The 20,122-nt window shown below is 34.4% G+C and overlaps 2 protein-coding genes across 3 annotated transcripts; one reads left to right on the top strand and one right to left on the bottom strand.

Annotated features, from left to right (window-relative positions):
• Positions 1–215: 215 nt before the first annotated feature.
• LOC110804643 (11-beta-hydroxysteroid dehydrogenase A) lies at positions 216–7,507 on the bottom strand. 2 transcript variants are annotated; one of them, XM_022010249.2, is made up of 6 exons: positions 7,268–7,507; positions 5,067–5,259; positions 1,642–1,727; positions 1,036–1,167; positions 761–925; positions 216–610 (listed from the first exon to the last, which is right to left on the bottom strand). In XM_022010249.2, exons 1-6 carry the CDS (start codon positions 7,451–7,453, stop codon positions 320–322), a joined length of 1,053 nt encoding a protein of 350 aa, XP_021865941.1. In that variant the 5' UTR covers positions 7,454–7,507; the 3' UTR covers positions 216–319. The 2 variants fall into 2 exon arrangements, with proteins under 2 accessions (XP_021865941.1, XP_021865942.1); XM_022010250.2 differs by lacking the exon at positions 1,036–1,167.
• LOC110804644 (uncharacterized) lies at positions 5,962–6,884 on the top strand. Its single transcript, XM_022010251.2, has one exon. It carries the CDS (start codon positions 6,094–6,096, stop codon positions 6,643–6,645), a length of 552 nt encoding a protein of 183 aa, XP_021865943.1. The 5' UTR covers positions 5,962–6,093; the 3' UTR covers positions 6,646–6,884.
• Positions 7,508–20,122: the final 12,615 nt, after the last annotated feature.

Raw genomic sequence — 20,122 nt, 5'->3', positions numbered from 1 at the left:
CTCTCATCTCTATCCTAATTAATGCGAGGCACTCATATGTGTTGTTTGAGAAGATTTGCTTTTAACACTCCCTCTCACATGTGAAATCCCTTTTTACTTCGATCACGTGTAATGTTTTATGAGCCAGAGCACGATTTTTGATATGAATTCCACAAGGATAACTTGCATTAGTTAGACATCCAGACGATCCACTATCCTAACTAATTAGCATACACTTAACCAAATATAATTCTTGCAAATCCATTATTAACATAATAAACTTTTACTTCGTATGATATACAGATTGACATATTTGACAAAGCACACAATAAGAAAGATACTACTTGGTTTTGACTCCAGGCGAGTAAACAGAAGATGGATAAACCAATGCTCGTAACCCGGGGAGATCCAATATCTTCTTGCTTAACGAATCAGTTGGTGAATCACCAAGCTTGGCAATATAAAACACCGAGAAAAGCCAGTCCACGAGCTCTGGCGCAAATGCTTTCCACCAGCCGGAGACCCTGTACCATGTTGGTTCCGTCACATATCTATCACCCCTACATACACTGTCTATTATTGCCTTCGCACAGCTTTGTCCGCTAGCAATTGGTAATACACTTACTTGCACCTACAATTAACCATAAGGTCATTGACATATATATAAGGGTCAAAGGGATACTTGTAATGTCCTTAATTTTATGGGTATCTTTAATTAATTAGAATGTCATGGTGCATAAAAAGAAATGATAATAAAAGGAAAATTTAAGATAAATCTTACATCTCTCATATTCACATCCACATTCATCAAACCTTCCGGTGCAAGGTGCTTGCCTTTTGTCATTTCAGACTCTACAAATCCAGGAGTAGCTATAGTTATTTGAATATCTGACCCGAGCTCTACCCTCAACGTCTCGAAAAAGGCCACCATAGCGGCTTTGCTTGCCTGAAATAGGTAATTAAACACATAAACATACTATCCTTAATACTTGCAAGGGCTAATGTATACATGAAATAAAAAGTTTAGTTGTTTATAGATCGACAACAAGCACGTACGTTATAGATACTCATTCGTGGTGTCGGTAACCAAGAAGCCGAGGAAGACATTGCAATGATCTTTCCCCTAGTATTTCTAAGGTGTGGAATTGCAAAACGAGTTATATATGCAGCACCCCAAAAATTGATATCCTATAGAAAATATAACATACACTTTCAGGAGACAAATTCAAAGGCGACTCCGTTTGGTTTGGTGTAAAACGTTTTCATGGAAACGATTTTCCTATTTTCAACCATTTTACATTGTTTGGTTTGGCAAAGGGGTGGAAAACAATTTTTCATAAATCGTGCAAAGGTGGAAAACCCTTTTCCATTTGAAAGGAAAGGAAAACAATTTTCCACCTTTGTTCCTTGTGTCCCTTTTCCTTCTCCTCGTCAATCTTCTCTCATCTAATTCTCCCATTTCTCATTTTCCCTTTTCTATTAATTTTCTTGTAATGAACCAAACAAAGAAAAAATAGCTTGAAATTTTGTTTTTCCTCGGGAAATATTTTACATGAAAAATCAATTTTCACGAAAACGTTTTATACAAACCAAACGGAGCCTAAATGAGTTTTACTATAAATTAAATGTAGAAAGGAGATAATAAAATGATGAACTATTTACCATGATGGAGGTTGCGATAGTGATGTCTTCATAGTCTTCGAGCATACTAATTGATGTAATGCCAGCATTACTCACCAGATGGTCCACTTCAATTTACCATATAACCACATCATCAGGCAAATTTTTGAAATCTTATGGCACTTTTTTCATATAACGATTCGGCTACAAAACATATGTTCATCAGTTCATGTATACAAGAGTACGTTATCGACCATGATATTAATTAGAGACGAAAACCGGGGGCTAGTGGTGTGAAGAGCATATTAAAACTTGGTAGTACATAATTCAACTTACTTAAAGCAACAATTCTTAAATGGACGTGGTCCACACTAAATTTATTGTGTATCATGCCTAAAAAAAGGTCTAAAAATTTATTTCTAATTTATTTTGGCATGTTTATTAGGATTATTATGAAGAAAAAAATTCAATTTGGTTTCGTTGATACATATTGTGCTTGAATAATGTGATTTTAAGTGAAAATTTACTTTTAAAAGCATAGGGTTACTATGATACAAAAATATTTACTATATCTAAGAATTTTGGTGTTTAATTTATTATAGTCATTATATGAACAAAAAAGGTCTCTATGTATGAAAAAGGATCCTAGAAAAAATTATAGATTTTGGATCCACACTAATATTATTGTAGACCAGATCCATGCAAGAAAAATCCTAATTGAAGTTAATTATTTTCTTGTTATGTCTATGTTCAATCGCTACAACAAAAATGAACTAGTAAGTCTAAGGAATTATTTATTTTTACCATCTTACGTCGTAGAACTAGTAAGTCGTTTAAGGAATTAGATCATTAATTGCATTAACAATGAGTTGAAAATTAATGAAGACAACAATTAAATCTTCAGAAATCTCATTTTAAACTTAGTTTAAAACTCCTGTAGGGGAGGGGAGGGGAGCAACAGGCTTTCAGAGGAATCCTTAAGATGAAGTTGATTTCAAACCTGGGATCACATTTAGGAGTGCCTATAGATCTTGCTGGGAAAAAAGAGCGCAAATTTTCAACTCGGTACCATTACCGGTTCGAAATCTCGCCTAAGTCAACCTAGTCCAGCTTTGCAAGGGGAAGGGATAAGGGGAAACGAACTTGTGACCTCAAAGTCACAAGGAGAAACTCCAACCAACTACACCAAGTACAACGTGTATACTTCTATGTGTGAAATTAATAATAATTAAAAGAAATATTAGAAAATCCGTCTCTAAACTAGGGACGAATGTAACATTCCGTCTCTAAATTAGGGACGGATTTTAAAATTCCGTCTCTAATTTAGATCTAACTTTCTACAAAGAGTCTAGGAGAAATTGCTCGTGGAATTTATGTTTCGAAATTGCTAAAACACATTAGGGACGAATTTTGTAATTCTTTCCCTAACTTAGAGACGGATTTATAAATCCCTCGATAAAACTAGCGACGGATGTACAATATCTGTATCTAAATAAAATTTAGATACGGATGATGAGTATTCCGTCTCTAAATTAGAAACGGTTTTAAATACGTCGCTATAAATCCGTCGCTATACGAGGGTTTTAGTGGGTTATGACTGTAAATTTGGTAATGGGAAAGTAGGGAGAGGTAGATGTGTAAGTGGAAAAATTCCGGAGTTTAAATCAAGTGTCCGTCACACTCCACACTGCTATGAGGTGGAAAGTCGATCACTTTATCCTCCCTACTAGAGGGTGGAATCTTCCAAAAATTAACTCAGGCTTTGAGTTCAATGATTCTTGTCAGATGGCCACAATATACCTTCAACTGCAAATGATGATTTTCTTTATTGGGGTTTACACAAGTCGTGGAAATTTTCTGTTAAAACGGCATATGCAACGCTAGATGTCGAAGACCAAGGATTGCACCGCCCCACCCATTTCTGGATTTGTTTAAATTTCTTTGGGCCCTCAAAATTCTCCCAAAATGAAACTTTTTTGTGGAAACTTTTTCATAATGGAATTGCAACGAAGGTTAATGTGGGGATTCATGGAATTCAGTTGTCCTCCACTTATGATTTTTGTACAAGCGGTGAAGAAGATATTCAACACCTTTTTCGCTTCTGTGATCTTGAGAAACAGGTTTGGAGGTGTGGATCTCTTGCGGTCCATTCGGATGACTGGTTTATCTATTATATCCGGCTGTTCCAATTGCAGGATGTGAAAAGTAGCCCAACGGTTATTTACTTTATTGCTACTATATGGGGTCTTCGGTTAGCAAGGAATGAACATGTGTTTAGGAATGACCACTGTAATATTTCTACAATACAAGCTCTCATCACATATGGTTTGAATCAACATGAATTTTCAGCCTGCATCAGGCCTTCGTTTCCATCATCCTCCTGAGACTGATCCAATATCAGGAGTTCTTTAGAGCAATACTTGCTGATAATCATGTTGAAGGTCTAATGTACGTCTTTAATTCAGGTAGATGGTTCATGGAAGAAGCGCACTCTCGTATGGGTTGGATTTTAGATAATTAACCAGCAAATTGTGGCAGATACATTAATAGGAGGTGCTTACGTCAGTATTACGGATTCGACTCTTCAGGCACAAGCAAGTATTGCTTGCTTGTTTGCTCTCCGATGGAGTATTGATGCTACCTTGCGACATGTCACTATTCTCACTGATTGTAAAACACCGGTGGAAATGCTACTACATCAAGATTCGATTAACATACAACTTTGTTGGACGGTCAGAGAAATCCGACGTTTGGGAAGCTCCTGGGATTGGTGCAGTATACAAAAGGTAAGTCGTCAACAGGTTCAGCGAGCGCATGATCTTGCCACTGCAGGAACCTCTACGTCTATTTCCTTTTCTAATTTGCCTTATTTTAGTTTGTGTTTAGCAGGAGTCAAAGAAAGAATAAAAAATAATGACTACAACATCACTTTCCGTCTTTGTTTTCCAGAATCCGACTCATGACTGTAGTTTTTTCAGGTTGTAATTTGTATTGATAGAAGATTGAGATTGTAACCCGCAAAATGACAAATTTTGTAGTTGCATTTGACAAATTTTCCTTGAGCAGAAGTGAACACATAAAATTAAAGCGGCCGATTCACTACAAGAATCTGTACCTTTAATGACAACACCTAATAACGAAGGGTCAAAAATCATGTCGCAAAAACCTTTAGCGGCGGGGCTAACAACCAAACAAAGATGGGAACCACCATCGCAAATGTCTTTTACGACGGGTAAATGACGTGTTTTTCGATTAATAACGACCCCTTTTATGACGGGTTCGCGACAGGAAATCTCGTCGTTAATCAACGATTATTGTTCTTTAGCGACGGGATTTCTCGTCGTTAATGGTACAATTTCTCGTAGTGATTTAGGCATGTATAACACTTAAAATAAGTGAGGAAGTAACAAATTAAAAGTAGCAAAATAAAAAATAAATAAAAAGCGATAAAAGATAGATCAACTCACATCTTCCATAGCGTGTAATGGTTGATTCAACAATTCGTTTGCAATCATCAACATTAGAAACATCTGCAGTTACTGAAATAGAATCTGGTGACCCAAGCTCAAGGCACCTATTAGCTATTTCTCGGAGGCTTTTTTCTCTCCTCGCTGCTAGTACTAAGCATGCCCCTCTTCTTGCATACTCATACGCTAATTGCTGCACATTTACATGCAACATGACAATTTTCACACAAAAAATACGCAAACAATTAAAAGAATAATTTGGCAAAAGTTAGTCCCTTTGCCAATTACAACCTCGACATTTCAAATCTGTAAATTACAACCTTTAATAGCTCATTCTAAATTAAAACCCCAAATCATTTTCGGGCAAAAATCATCGGAATATGATGTCAATAATATCATTATCCAAAAAAAAAGAATCAACAAATATTCTAAACAGAAATTAAATAATTCCAAAAAACAAACAAATAAAGGTTAACCAAATAGTAATAGTAATAGTAATAATAATAATAATAATAATAATAATAATAATAATAATAATAATAATAATAATAATAATAATAATAATAATAATAATCTGGTCTGATCTGATATGGTCTGGTCTGATCTGAACTTATTTTTTCTGATCTGATTTGAACGTATTTTTCTTGATCTGATCTGATCTAATTAAATCTGAAATAAATAATAAGGTCATGAAATAAGGTGAACTAAATAGGGCCTTACTCCCAAGACCCAAATTTGGATGTGATTTACACTCTGCTCCCCGTTTAGCTCATGTGCCTACTTTAAAACCCCCATACTTGATTGGACTAGTAGAAGTTGGGCAGAAGGATGGGCTATGAAGAGGCCCACTTAACAAAAGATAACTTGATAAGGCTGGTAAGTGGTAACCCATTTCAAGACTAGCAATAGGCTGCAATACTAACCATAGAAGGAGGAAGATAAGAATACATTCATACAACAAGAAGAAAGAAGAAGAAGCTCCACAAAGAATTTCACAATCTTCTCCCTTTCTGAATCAAATAAAATCATGAATACTACTTTGATTAAATCCCAAATATTAAATCAATTCTTCCCAACACAAATGAAATCTATCCCAAACCCAAAATCCTCATCTTTCAATAACTTTTCTTCATATGATTCCCCTGCATTTCTAAGACATGGAAACCCCAATTCCCTTTCCCTTTCCGCAAAAAACAAATACTGGGTGATACAATCACAGAGCAAGGAACAAGAAGAAGGAATCAATGAAGAGTTGAAAAAACGTTTACTGGTGTTCAGTGGAGCTACTTCAATTGGGATTTTGCTGATGATGATGGGCCAAGATAAGGCATGGGCTTTAGGCCCAGAAGGTCCATTAATGGAGGAATTCTGGGAGAATGTAAGAAGGTATGCATTGTATGCACTTACTGTAAGTACTGGGGTTCTTTATGCAGTTTTACAGCCTATTTTTGAGCTGCTTAAGAACCCAATCTCTGCAGTTCTGGTTGTCATTGTCATAGGTGGCTCCTTTTTCATCGTTTCTCAAATTGTTTCTGCTATGGTTGGCGTCTCCGACTTCTCTTATCAATACGCTTATTAGACATAGACGAGTCTGTGTAATAATTCAAGTTTTACGATTTATGAATAGTATTTTTAAAGGTCGTTGAGCTTGAGGTTAAGTGAGGTTGTGCACTTGTACTTTAAAGTTGTTCATTCTCAATTTAGTTATTTACCTAGTCGAAGTTAGTGTGTTGATGTTCAATTGAAATGATAATTGATAACTTACCTACAATAAATGTAAATTTGAAGTGATAAATACACACTTGAAAGTTGAAACCACGGCTCTCTGCCTATCATTCACCTAATCCTTCATTCTAAATTTCCAATCTTCTAACGCTTGGCTCGTTTACTAAAATCTTGGCTTTGTTAATATAGCTTGGCTTAGCTTGAGCTCGAATTAAACTAGCGACTCGTGAGCTAAGATTGAACAATGGAAAACTTAAACGAGCCAAGTTTGTATTCGTTTTTACTTTTTTTTTTTAGGAACTTATAATTATGTTAATAAGAATAATGACAACATATTCAGATTGATTTTGCCGGAAAATAACCCAGATTGTAATTTAAGTGGAGATGTAAGTTTAAGGTTATAATTAATTTACCAATTTGAATGTTTGAGTTCCTCTAATTAAGATATATAGCAATCATGTATAAGAATGAATTACCTCGCCTATGCCGGAGGAAGCGCCGGTGATGATAACAACTTTCCCGGCGACGACATCTTGACCGGAGATGGAGCTGAGTATAGAAAGGGCGAACTTGAAAAAATGAAATGGTGGTAACAAAAGACAGAGTGAAAACAAGGAGAATGGTAGAGCTACTATGTTCAACATTTTGTTTAGCAAATCCATCCTCACTTGCGCTTGTATGTATAATTAAAATGTGCAAAGTCATGCATGCACCATAACAACTCATAAAATAGAATTTTAGATGGTATCGAAAACTTGTGTCATGCAATCTTGTTTCTAGTTTGCTGTCAATCTGTCATGGTTTCATGCAACATCAAAGACACGTGGTAATTCAAGTTATTTTCTCAACCCTCCATTCTTTAATATTATAAACCTTTGGAAGTTTGGATTATTTTTTGCAAATCATTACATCAAACTTCAAATATGTATACGTGCCTATTTTTTGGAACGTAGTACAAGCTACAGGTGTTTGAGGGGAGTCCATACACATAAAATGGTTTTAAGTTGACTGGACTTAAAATGCAATGGGTGAAGGACATGTCAGATTACTATTTTTTAATTTAGGTGGGAAATGTTATACTTTAGGGGGGAAATGTTTTCAGTTTTTCCGCCACTTTCCTCTTCACAGCGGGTATTTCACCGCCCAAAACTCTCCTGAAAAATTGCCCGCCCAAATTTCACTTGACTAAAAAAAAAAGAAAAAAAAAAGAACTGCCCTGTCTTTTGCAACGGAAAATAGTCATTCCCTCAAATCTCTTATCTTTGCCGCAGATTTTTTTTGACCGATTGAAAATATATTAGCACAATTGACTTGGGTAACGTGGATATCTCTGATGATCTTCTCTATGGGATGGCAAAATCAGATCTTTCATTGGTGCACTTTCATCTCAGAAGGTGTAGAAATTTCACTCTCAGTGGTATATATGTTCTTTTGAACGCGTATCAGTCCTTACAGTCTTTCACTCTCAGTGACAAATTTATTTGTTTATTTGAATCAATTAATGATATTTTTCTTAGTGAATCCGAATTAACTTATTGTGATTTTATCATTGTCGTATAATCTATAAACCATCAATTTATCAAGCGGAGTAACCAATGTTGTTAGTTTATGATGACGGAGAAACCTATGTACCTTATGTGTGTAATCATTTATTTTCGTGAGTAATTTATGTATGTTAACTTTTCTTATTAAATTAATTGTATATGTGAAATTAAAAATGAAATTATATGCTAGTATATGAATTAATTATTTGATTATATGAATAAATATGGTAAAATGGACATACCTATTTATATGTATAAAAGCATTGTATGATTTATTTAAATTTGTATTAATAATTAACTTGTTTAATTTCATTTGTTATTCCAGAGTACAATGGTTAGTATAGACCTTAATGTTGAACCCGTCGTTGGAGAAAGAACTATTGTGAATTCAACTACGCCTACCACCCCTTGTCCAAGAATATGTTTTGAGTCCGGTCTTGAGTTTAGTGAATTTTACCATCGTTATGCTTACATGACGGGTTTTGAGTTGTTTGTAATTGGTAATAGGATAAAGAAGGAGTACAAGGATAAGGGTGTTAGTAAAATTAACTTTTGATGAAAATAAAAGGAAAATATAAATAACATCCTACTTGTGCACCCTCCTTACAAATTAATAATAATTAAATTGTTATTTATGTTACATTCTTTTCAAATATTTCTATCACTAACGACCAAGCTCGTTATTAATGTATTTATTAATTAGATGGTTATTTCGATCTAATTGTTTTGATTTTTTCGAGTATGTTAGGTGTCTCATGTGTTTTTATGGACAAATAAAGTACGTGTAAGCTCCCTCTCAAAGCCAACTCTTTCATGTGTCCAAAACAATTCTCATTCCCGGATAACCTAGTACACTGACACCTAAGTAAACTCGATCGTCTAAGCCAACCCTTTCATGTGTCCCGAACAATTCTCATTCCCGGATAACCTACTACCATGACACCTAAGTAAACTCATCCTCTAAGCCAACCCTTTCATGTGACCAGAAACAATTCTCATTCCCGGATAACCTAGTACCATGACACCTAAGTGAACTTGATCGTCTAAGCCAACCCTTTCATGTATCCAAAACAATTCTCATTCCCGGATAAACTAATACACTGACACCTAACTAAACTCGATCGTCTAAGCCAACCCTTTCATGTGTCCCGAACAATTCTTATTCCCGTATAACCTAGTACCATGACACTTAAGTGAACTAGTTACGAGGATTAGCCAACCTTTCGTCCGACATGTAGGTGAGTAGGTGTAAACTTTTCCAATTTTCAAATTAACTTTTGATGAAAATAAAAGGAAAATATAAATAACATCCTACTTGTGCACCCTCCTTACAAATTAATAATAATTAAATTGTTATTTTTGTTACATTCTTTTCAAATATTTCTATCACTAATGAACAAGCTCGGTATTAATGTATTTATTAATTACATGGTTATTTTGATGTAATTGTTTTAATTTTTTCGAGTATGTTAGTGTCTCGTGTGTTTTTATGGACAACTAAAGTATGTGTAAGCTCCCTCTATCAAAGCCAACATTTCATGTGTCCCGATCGATTCTCATTCCCGGATAACCTAGTACCATGACACCTAAATAAACTCATCGTCTGAGCCAAGCCTTTCATGTGTCCCGATCGATTCTCATTCCCGGATAACCTAGTACCATGACACCTAAGTGAACTCGATCGTCTAAGCCAACACTTCATGTGACCCGAACAATTCTTATTCCCGTATAACCTAGTACCATGACACTTAAGGAAACTAGTTACGAGGATTAGCCAACCCTTTCATGTGTCCAAAACAATTCTCATATTCCCGGATAACCTAGTACACTGACACCTAAGTAAACTCGATCGTCTAAGCCAACCCTTTCATGTGTCCAAAACAATTCTCATTCCCGGATAACCTAGTATACTGACACCTAAGTAAACTCGATCGTCTAAGCCAACCCTTTCATGTGTCCCGATTGATTCTTATTCCCGGATAACCTAGTACCATGACACCTAAGTAAACTCATCGTCTAAGCCAACCCTTTCATGTGTCCCGAGCGATTCTCATTCCCGGATAACCTAGTACCATGACACTTAAGTTAACTAGTTACGAGGATTAGCCAACCTTATTAGCAAGACACTTATGTAAACTATGTATAACAATAATATGGACACATACGTATCCCAAAACCAATAATAAGAAAATCACTTAATTAATATGTATACATGATAAACCAAATAACATCGAGGAAATTAAAAACGCATACACACTTCATTAGCAAATTAATGTTAAATCTATGGTTGATCCGGCTACTAATTGCTCATGCTGGTATTGGTTCTTTAGTTGATTGGCTGCAGCAACAACCCTTAGTATAGGCGGGAAACAATACAGTAGTGTGTAATAAAAAACAAAAACACATAAACTTGCATTCATCCCAATCTGTACTACAATTTCATCAATAAAATTAAATAGCACAACATGTTAAATAATTTCTTAAGGCTATAATAAAACATTTGCAACCCATATTAAGTCTAGTATTCCCGCCATTTCTCCAACATTTAAATTTTGTAGCAGGCCCTGCCCAAGATGTTGTGAATGAGATGCATTACAATCAGGCCTACATCGATATGGAAGATCAAGATTTTGTAAACAATGTGGTGGCCTCGTTCTGGAACTAAGGATGCTTGTAACGCTACAAAAATTCCGACCGACTTCGTAATAACCTAGTTTTTGTTGTACGTATTTGAACTAATGCTATGGAAACCTTTTGATGTTGCATACATTAAAGTAACGTATTAAGTAAGTTGGGTGAATGTTTGACAATCTTAAACTTGGATTAATACCGACTCAATCCCGAATTTTACTCCAAAACACGTTTGCGATAACCAAACTCCAAAACATATATTGTACAAAACAACGGATTGAGTGGTAATGGATTAAATAGGTTCATTAGCAATTCATAAAAAAAATACATGTTCTAATTTATATTACAACTTAATCTTTACACTAACTACAGTTTATACACAATACAATTTCAGAATTTTAATTGTATAAAAAATAATAAATCAGCGATTTCCTTTTTTACAATATAATTTACATTGTATTTTACAGATACTGAAACCAAACAAATACAATTTCTACGCAAAACCAACAATGGCTTCGGCCTCACGTCACAATGGTCACAACTACAACATTAACATAGAGAATTGCTTGCACGCTGGTCACGGGTTCGAGTACAGGCTTGAGCATAATAAAACGCGCATTCAACTTCTTCCCTACCAACCCCCCACCCTTTTTTTCCCATTTTTTTCCAATTCCCTGCTATTGTCCATTTCTATAGATTTATCAACAACAAACCATGTTTTTTATTTCCAAACTTAAACAAAACATTGATAAAATTAGGGAATATGGATATCAAACTAGGATGAAATAAGCAACAACAAACCAAATCCAACATTGGAAATATCGAAAAAAAAAATTACAAAATCAAAGAAAATACTCCATTGACATAACTGACATGTTCACAAAGTCACAAATTTACAAACTCCGTTACGAGAGTATGTTCTCATGTTTCCAGATCTACAAAAATAATAATGTAAAAAAAAAAAAATTCAAAAAAGATAAAGATAAAGTACTGATATGTCGGAGAAAACAAGAAATCAACAACCATGTCAAAATTAATTGGTATTACCAAGATCTAATTACCATAACCACATAAATCCACACCATTTTACCGCCACACTTCACAAATACAAAAGCCCACAAATTGCTTCTATAGAAGGTACTCTCATTTTTTTCAGATCCAAAAGCACAACAAAAATGAATATCGGGTTTGTGAAAATCCATAAACTGCCATTCTCAAAACCATAAATGGGTTAGGGAAAACCATAACTGTCACAAAATGATTGAACAGCATCTAGAAAACTCAATTTAAGGAAGAAAAAGAAAAGCTAAGTCACTACATCAAGGATGTGGGTATAGAAGGTACTCTCATCTTATTCATTTTTGGCTTCCTGGTGCAGTTGATATACATTATTCAAGTGGAATCGAAATCACTTTGGAAGAGTGAAAAAGACTTTGGAGAGATGAATGAACATTGGTTTCATCGACATTTCAACAAAATTAAAAAAAATAAAAAATTGTTTTATTATTTGAAATTCAAATTCAAATTGTCCTTGAAATTTTTCAGATGACTAGGTAGTGACAAGGCAATGAGCTGGCATTGTTACCCAATTGGTGAGCATTTTAAGTCCGATCAACTTAAAATGATTTTAGGTGTGGGTTTGGCGGTGTTTGAGCCTTTTATCGTCTTGGCATCGAGCTATAAGTAGTTTAGCCACTGTTTGGCCTATCTTCCATAAAATGAATTTGGCTCTCTAGAAGTAGTTTTTCAAAAATTGTTTTTAGAGACACACTTTTGTAAAACAGTAGTGTTTGGTCACAAAAATTTCGAAACACTTCTAAGAAATAGAAGTAGTTTTGCATTGTTTAGCCCATTTTGTACTATATTTATCCTTGGCCTATTTAAGAACTCTCATCTCATCTCACCTTTATTTCATCCTCTACGCGTGTCATATTTCAAAGATGGCCAACAATATTATGGCATCAAATTGAAAACATAATTGACATCTAGCAATCCATTATCTACAATTTACTAATATTAGTTTACAAAATCTATCAGAATTAAAGGGAAGACTGAAGAGGGGAAGTATAAATCAATATCTGATATGTACTCCTTCCGTTCCAGATTAGTTGTTACACTTTCCTTTTTTATCCGTTCCAGATTAGTTGTTACATTTCTAAATTAGGAATGACTCCACAATTATTATATTGTCTCTCTCTTCCCACTAAAACTTTTTTTGTCCCCACACCCTCTCTCATTCAATTAAAAAAATACCCCACTAACTCCTATCACATCTACTTTTTCAATAAAATAACAATTGATAACCAAACAACCACTTATCACCTAAAACTTTGTGCAAAGGTAAGTGTAACAACTAATCTGGGACGGGGGGAGTATTTCACAAATACATATTACCCACTAAACGACAAAATAGGGATAAGACTAACGCTAAAGGACAAAATCAATTTTTTTAAAATGGCATCCGTTTTTGGAAAATGGCATCGGTTTTGAAAAATGGCATCGATTTTTCCAAAATGGCTTTGTTCTTTGAAAAATGGCACCTGCTTTAATTTTTGTATTATCTCTATTTTGTCCTTTAGTGGGGTGATATGTATCTTGAAATACATATCAGATATTGGCCTCTCCGCCCTCGATTGAAGAGTATGTGATCCTCATCTTCAGTGCAAATCGATACTACCGAGAAAAAAACAAGCAACCTCCACTTTCGCTGCTCACATCCGCCACCACAAACGTATACCGACCACCAATATTTGGCCAAAAACAGTCAATAACACGCCATTTGAAATAAAATATTTTCTCTCATATCTCTTGCACACTGTATTTTCTTTCTCCACTGAAAAGTGGAAACCTTTACTTCTTCCCCAGGCTCCACCATACGGAGTATCATTTTTGGTGTTGTATTTTTTCGGCGAGAAACCGACGTCAATTTTTTGGTTGAAAGTTTCCGGTAATTAAGGTGAAAGGGTTGAGAAGATAATTCATATGGTACTAGAATACCAAGTCTAATGAGGAGAGAGTCGAGCTGTCAATTCTCAACCTGAATCGTTGAACCCGCTAGGTTAAGCCGATCGTTAAGAACCGGAATCGTTAATAACCCGTGAGGTGGAACCGAAAACCAGATCCGATCCGATAATGTTCAACCCGAACCCGAACCGTCTCAAAAATATTAACCTGATTAAGATCCGATACCCGATAACAAACCGCGATGCGGCAACCCGGACCCGTTTCTACCCGAATCGAATGGACCCGAAAACCGTTAATGATCCAGTTTGTTTCAATCCGAACCGTTTCAACCCGAGAAAAATCCGTTTACAACCCGAACTGTTTCAACCCTGACCGTTTACAACCCGAACTGTTGCTACTCGGACCGTTTACAACCCGAACTGTTTCAACCAGGACAGTTTACAATCCAAATTGTTTCAACCTGAACTGTTTACAACCCAAACTGTTTCAACCCGAACCGTTTACAATCCGTAACCCGTTTACAACCCGTTTAATTCATCAGTTATTAGCTTGTTAGAATAATCAAATGTAATGTTATATTTGACAATGTTATAAAACTTATGAATTTGTATTATTTTATTAGTCTTACGCCCTTTTATTGACTCATATTCAACTGACTAATCGATTACTGAACTAAATTAATCTAATTCAATACATTATAATCCTATTATAAGTTATAACCAAAGAACTAATCGAAAAACTATATTTTTTTTAACTAAACCGACTTAATTCATTAACAATTGAACTTGTTTGTCTCGTTTCGTTGTTGAACATGTTAGTCTCGTTGCTGTTTAAACCAATATGAATATACGTTAAACTTGTATTTACAAACTTTACAAATTAATTACGTATTAGTTCATCATTATCGATTATTAATTACTACATTATTAGTTATTAATTCACCAATAAATGCATGTTTCATGAATACAAAGTGATAAATTCTACTATGTATTAGTCATTAGTTTATCATTATCTGTGATAAATACTAAGTCATATACTATATACTCACTAACTCTGCTCGTCTTAAAATTTTAGTAACACTTTTAAAAATTTAGTTATTGCCCTTGTCTCTTAATTAAGACATCCATATCACTACCTCCGTTTTTCAAAGTTCTTTACGCTTTGGAATATGTGTCCAAAGTATGAAAACTTTTACCGTGAGTTCTCACAAAATGTTACATGTAAGATATTCTTAGATTGGTCTCGGTATGTATTTTCAGAATATCAACTTTTTATAATTTTTTACATACAAAATTGGATATATTAGTAATTAAATATTGCATTGGAGTCGGTGCAAATAGTAACTATAAAGAACTTTTAGAAACGGAGGTAGTATAATATAAATGTATTAAAAATTGTGACTTTAGTAATAACTCGATATTGTGTATAATTTTGTATCAAAATTGACCTGACCAGACATATATATGAACCCGAGCCGATATGAACCCGACCTGATATGATATTAACCTATTACAACCCGACTAAACCCATTTACAACCCGATCGACGTGCTCCAACCCGAACCGACCTGATTATAACCCGACCCGATATGCATCCGACCCAATATGAATTCGACCCGATACAACCCAACTAAACCTGTTTACAAACCGACCCAATATGACCCGACCCGATATGAATCCGAACCGATATTAACACGAACCGAGATGAACCCGACCCGATAAGAACCAGTGCCAACCAACCCAAACCCAAACCGATCCGTTATTATTCAACCTGACCCGTTCCGACGCGATAGCCAAATGAACCAGTTTTAACCCGACCGATGAACCCGACCCGAACCCGACCTGTTTGTTCGAATCGACAACCCTAGGAGAGAGAGATAGAAGTGAGAGTGTTTTTAGATGGGATATGGAGGAACATTAATGTGAAGATGAGGGTGTAATTCTCCAACTAAAAGTTTCATTAAAGGGAGAAAATGGCTCCCTGAGAAACACTGTGTAGGAAGCTCCAAATTGGAGCTTCTCCTTTTCTTCTTTCTAAAAAGCTCTTTCGGGCTTCTACAAAAGTTTTTCTCCTTCTTGAAAACCCCTTATTTGGCCAAAGAAGTGCTTTTACAGTTGAGAAATATTTTCAGAAGCTTGGCCAAGCATCACCTTATTCATATATTAAATGAATGAATCCATACGGTCAAAATAAATATATGAGACATTTGCTTAATGATAAGAGGTCGTATATTTAAAGTATTTTTTAAAATCTTAATTTCTATTTAAAATTTTGTTCAAGCATAAAAAAAATTCTAAAACACGAAATTTGGAACATTTATTCTCCTATATACGCGGAATATGAAAAACATATGAAATTGTGAACCAATAAAAAGACCAACGTAATAAAAACACCAGTACCCACATAAAACCTTTAATGAAATCCGTCCTTAAAAGATTTTCATATTTGACTTTATACAGTCTAAAAAGCACAACTTTAAATGTAAATATCTTTAATTTTACACGTGTAAAAATCATAAATTTATGATATTTGGAAAATATATGTTAAAACGTATCTAACAAAACTCTACATGACAATTTATTTTTTACTACGTACGTAGTAAGAAATTATTAATTAGAATTTAAGGTCAAAGTTTGACCTGAAAGATTACAATAGGGGAATCTTTTAAGGAAGGAGGGAGTATTTCATATTTGCATCAACAATTGGAATTTAAGGTTTTTGTTGGGGTTAGAAGATTACAACCCTATGAGCAACGCGAGAATTGATATACGAAGTATTACGTATTTTCTCTGGATTTTTTTACTTGTACTATTTGATGTGTCACGCTTGTAATATAAATCTTTAGTTCATTAATACCTTTAATTATAAATTAACTAGATATATTGAAAATATATATCGAGATGAATCTAACAAAATCTCAAATGACTATATAATTCATTATGTATAAGCCACAAAAAGTTGATAAATGAATGTGAATAGTAATCCCTTTGTATATAATTAATTGATGCATAATCGATTTCATTTTAGGAAAAATTACATTAAATAATCCAACCTTTTAACGATTTTCCGTTAATAATCCAACATTTGAATTATTATTTAATAATCTAACCTTTGCACCCCATTAACTTTTATTGAACTCAAAAGACCGGTAACCGGTTAAAAAGGTTAACTTTTTTTAATTTTTTTTTTCCAACCTCTTTTTTCCTCCTCCTTTCTGATTCCATAACCTTGTCTGGTCTTATAATCTTATCACCTCCATCCCAGCCCTCTGATCTCTCCTCTAGTCCTCTCCCACTTTCCAAATCGTGCCAAGAAGACCAACCCCACCAGAAAAACCCTCGACTCCCGGAAACACCAACCCCACCCTTGAAACCCCCTATCTCCACCATCTTCATCTTCATCTCCGACCACCATTAACACCCGAACCACATTCACGGGATCAAGATCTAACTCAAAAACTTGCGCCACCATAATGCACCGCCTCCAAAAAGCATTAATATGCAACACCTTGCGCCACTAGATCGAACTCGCTGGAAAGTCGTCACCAACCCAGAAATGTTACCACTTTTCGAGTGATTTGGTGGATTTTTGAACAATTTTTGTTGGAATTTTGGTACAAATTTGAAATTAATGGTTAATTTCAAAAATCAAGCTCATTAACAATTTGGCATAAGAAAATAAAGTTATATATATATATATATATATATATATATATATATCTATTATATAAGCCAACTCCTGAGGTCGTTTTTGTAAATTAACTTTTCGTGTCCCCATTCAAAAATACCAATATACCCTTTTTTAGTCGTTTATCGTGCTGACTGCTACCCTAACCCTTTCCCCTCCCCCTCCCGTTTCTCTCTCCTCCCTCCAGTTTTCTCCTTCCTTTCTCTTCATCTTCTTCGATCTTCTTCCTCTAATCCTCTCCCACCAAATTTGAGCCGCTGAATTCCTAGCAAATTCTAATTGTCTCAAACCAGATTCTATCAATTCTTCTACAAAGCTACAACTCGATTGTTCCACTTTGGAATCGAAATTAATCTCAACAATTGGTTCAACAGGCTTTGGGGCTGTTATTTAATCATCCAGGGGAAATTTTAAGGATTTGGTGAGTGAGTGATTGTCAATTCGTTTTTTAATGTTTAATTTCGCAAATTTTGTTATTTGAATTTCTTTCAAATTCAAGATTTTGTTATTTTGGGAAATCCCCAATTCGATTCGTTAATTTTTGGGAACCCTTTAATTTTGTAATCTCAAATCTCTGTTTTTTAATCTCAAATCTCTTTTTTTTAATCTCTATCTTGCGTTATTGAATGTGTTTGATTGAAACCCTTTAATTTTGTTTGATTGAATTTTTTGATTGAAACCCTTAAATCTGTTTGATTGAAATTGTGTAGTTTGTTGATTTGGATTATTATTCTGAAAGCATAGATTTTTGAAAGAATTTCGATGTGAAGCAACTTTTGGAGAAGGATTTGAGACTAATTTTGGTCTTCTGACGTCGATGAATTCGTCAAAGGTAATTTATCTCTCCAGAAACCCCAATTTCGAAACCCTAATTTTATGTTCCGGTAAATTGATTATGGTGTTTAATTTTCAATTCGATGTTTCTGGTGATGAAGTAAGATCATGAAATTTGAATAACCAAAACAATTAGTTCTCTTAATTTTGTTAAATTGATTATATATATGAGTGCTTGAAACCCGCATTAGGATAAGGCGTATCATCATATTCACATAATCATCATGAGAAACCAGATTTAAAAAGACAAATACATGTGATTAATCCTATCACTAAAGCCAAATACAAGATTAATGAAGTATATTTAAATGGGTAGATGGACCCTGTGGTTGAGTATTTAGATAGAGTAGCAAGTGGCACGCATTCTATTATTAGCAGTTTAATTAGCACCTTCTAATAATAGTACTTTATAGTCGTTCTTTAGCGCACTAAACATTCAAAACTAACCCACTTCCGGAAAATTAAGATCAACTTGGTGTTAGTGGTCGAAACTAATTTTGTATTATTCCATCATTTGTCAGAAGCTTAGCTGCCTACATTTCTGATCTACTACTATTTCATTCGTGTTAAGTGTTAAACTATGGACTGCCCTTTTAATATTTGGATATATCAGTATGTATAAATCAAAAAAAAATAGTTAAACATGATAACGGGTAAATATTTATTGATATTCCTAAATTTGACTAAAATTAACTTATATAAACTTAATTGAACTTATCTATGCTGAAAAAACTTATTTGTCTGTGTAAGATGTCTGAAATAACCTATTTTTGTTGATAGTCCTGACACAAGTCAAAATATGTTAGATAAATTGAAATTGGATTTGGAGTCGAGTAATTTACTAATTTGATGGATCATGTACTTTAGAAGAGGAATTCTGGTGTTTGTTAACATGATGAGATGATTAAATTAAGTTGTAATTAACCTAAGATCACTAATTTTGGTTTGCAGGTAAATTTTAGTTGAAAGGTGCATTGTGAAAATTCAGATAGATTTTGGTGTGAGAAATGGCGAAAAGTAAACACATGTAATCTTGGTGGTGGGATAGCCACATTAGCCCGAAGAATTCGAAATGGCTCCAAGAAAATCTAATAGGTATAATATGCTTTTCTGACTTTGTTATGATGTTGGTTGTTTAGCTTTTCGGTTTGCAAGATAACACCATAATATATTCATTAACATAATATTACTTTTGAATTGGAGTTGGAAGTGTTGAGACTAAGAAAAAAATTTCAGTTTATTTTGATGACTAAGGATTGATAGTTGGGATAATTATTGTAGCCTTTTTAGGTTGTTCTTCATGGTGTTGTGGGGGTGGGATATGGTTGATGAGTTTGTGTATGAAGGACGACATCGTGTGATATACCTCCTGGATCCTAGGTATTACTTGCCTGAATTCTGCCTCTAATTTTGTTGCTACTTTTTGTTTTGGTTGATATCTTTTGATCAGTTTAGTTAAAATATATTTGTTTAGCTAAGAACGATCAGCTGAGGGCTTTTTATATTTAGAGGTTGCATATATAATTTGTTCCCTAATCTAGGAAATGCGCTTCTCAAGTTTGTATCTCTATTATATAAGACATGAGCTGAGGTTATTGAACACATATTTAATGTTTATTGGAGTTTGATACCTTAGCTTAGTTGTCATATAGAAATTATCCTTGACTATTCT

This window comes from Spinacia oleracea, chromosome 5 (genome assembly GCF_020520425.1).
Source record: "Spinacia oleracea cultivar Varoflay chromosome 5, BTI_SOV_V1, whole genome shotgun sequence".
NCBI lineage: Eukaryota > Viridiplantae > Streptophyta > Magnoliopsida > Caryophyllales > Amaranthaceae > Spinacia > Spinacia oleracea.
Note: the sequence above shows the minus strand (reverse complement) of the source record. Positions and strands in the feature narration are given on the sequence as shown.

Bases quoted from the DNA above. Each gene is read 5' to 3' on its own strand.
- LOC110804643 (XM_022010249.2), bottom strand. From the start codon at position 7,453: ATGGATTTGCTAAACAAAATGTTGAACATAGTAGCTCTACCATTCTCC. The intron at 5,260-7,267 runs GTAATTCATTCT...GTAAATGTGCAG, and splicing joins CTTCCTCCGGCATAGGCGAG to CAATTAGCGTATGAGTATGC. The intron at 1,728-5,066 runs GTGAGTTGATCT...GGTAAATTGAAG, and splicing joins CATTACACGCTATGGAAGAT to TGGACCATCTGGTGAGTAAT.
- LOC110804644 (XM_022010251.2), top strand. From the start codon at position 6,094: ATGAATACTACTTTGATTAAATCCCAAATATTAAATCAATTCTTCCCA.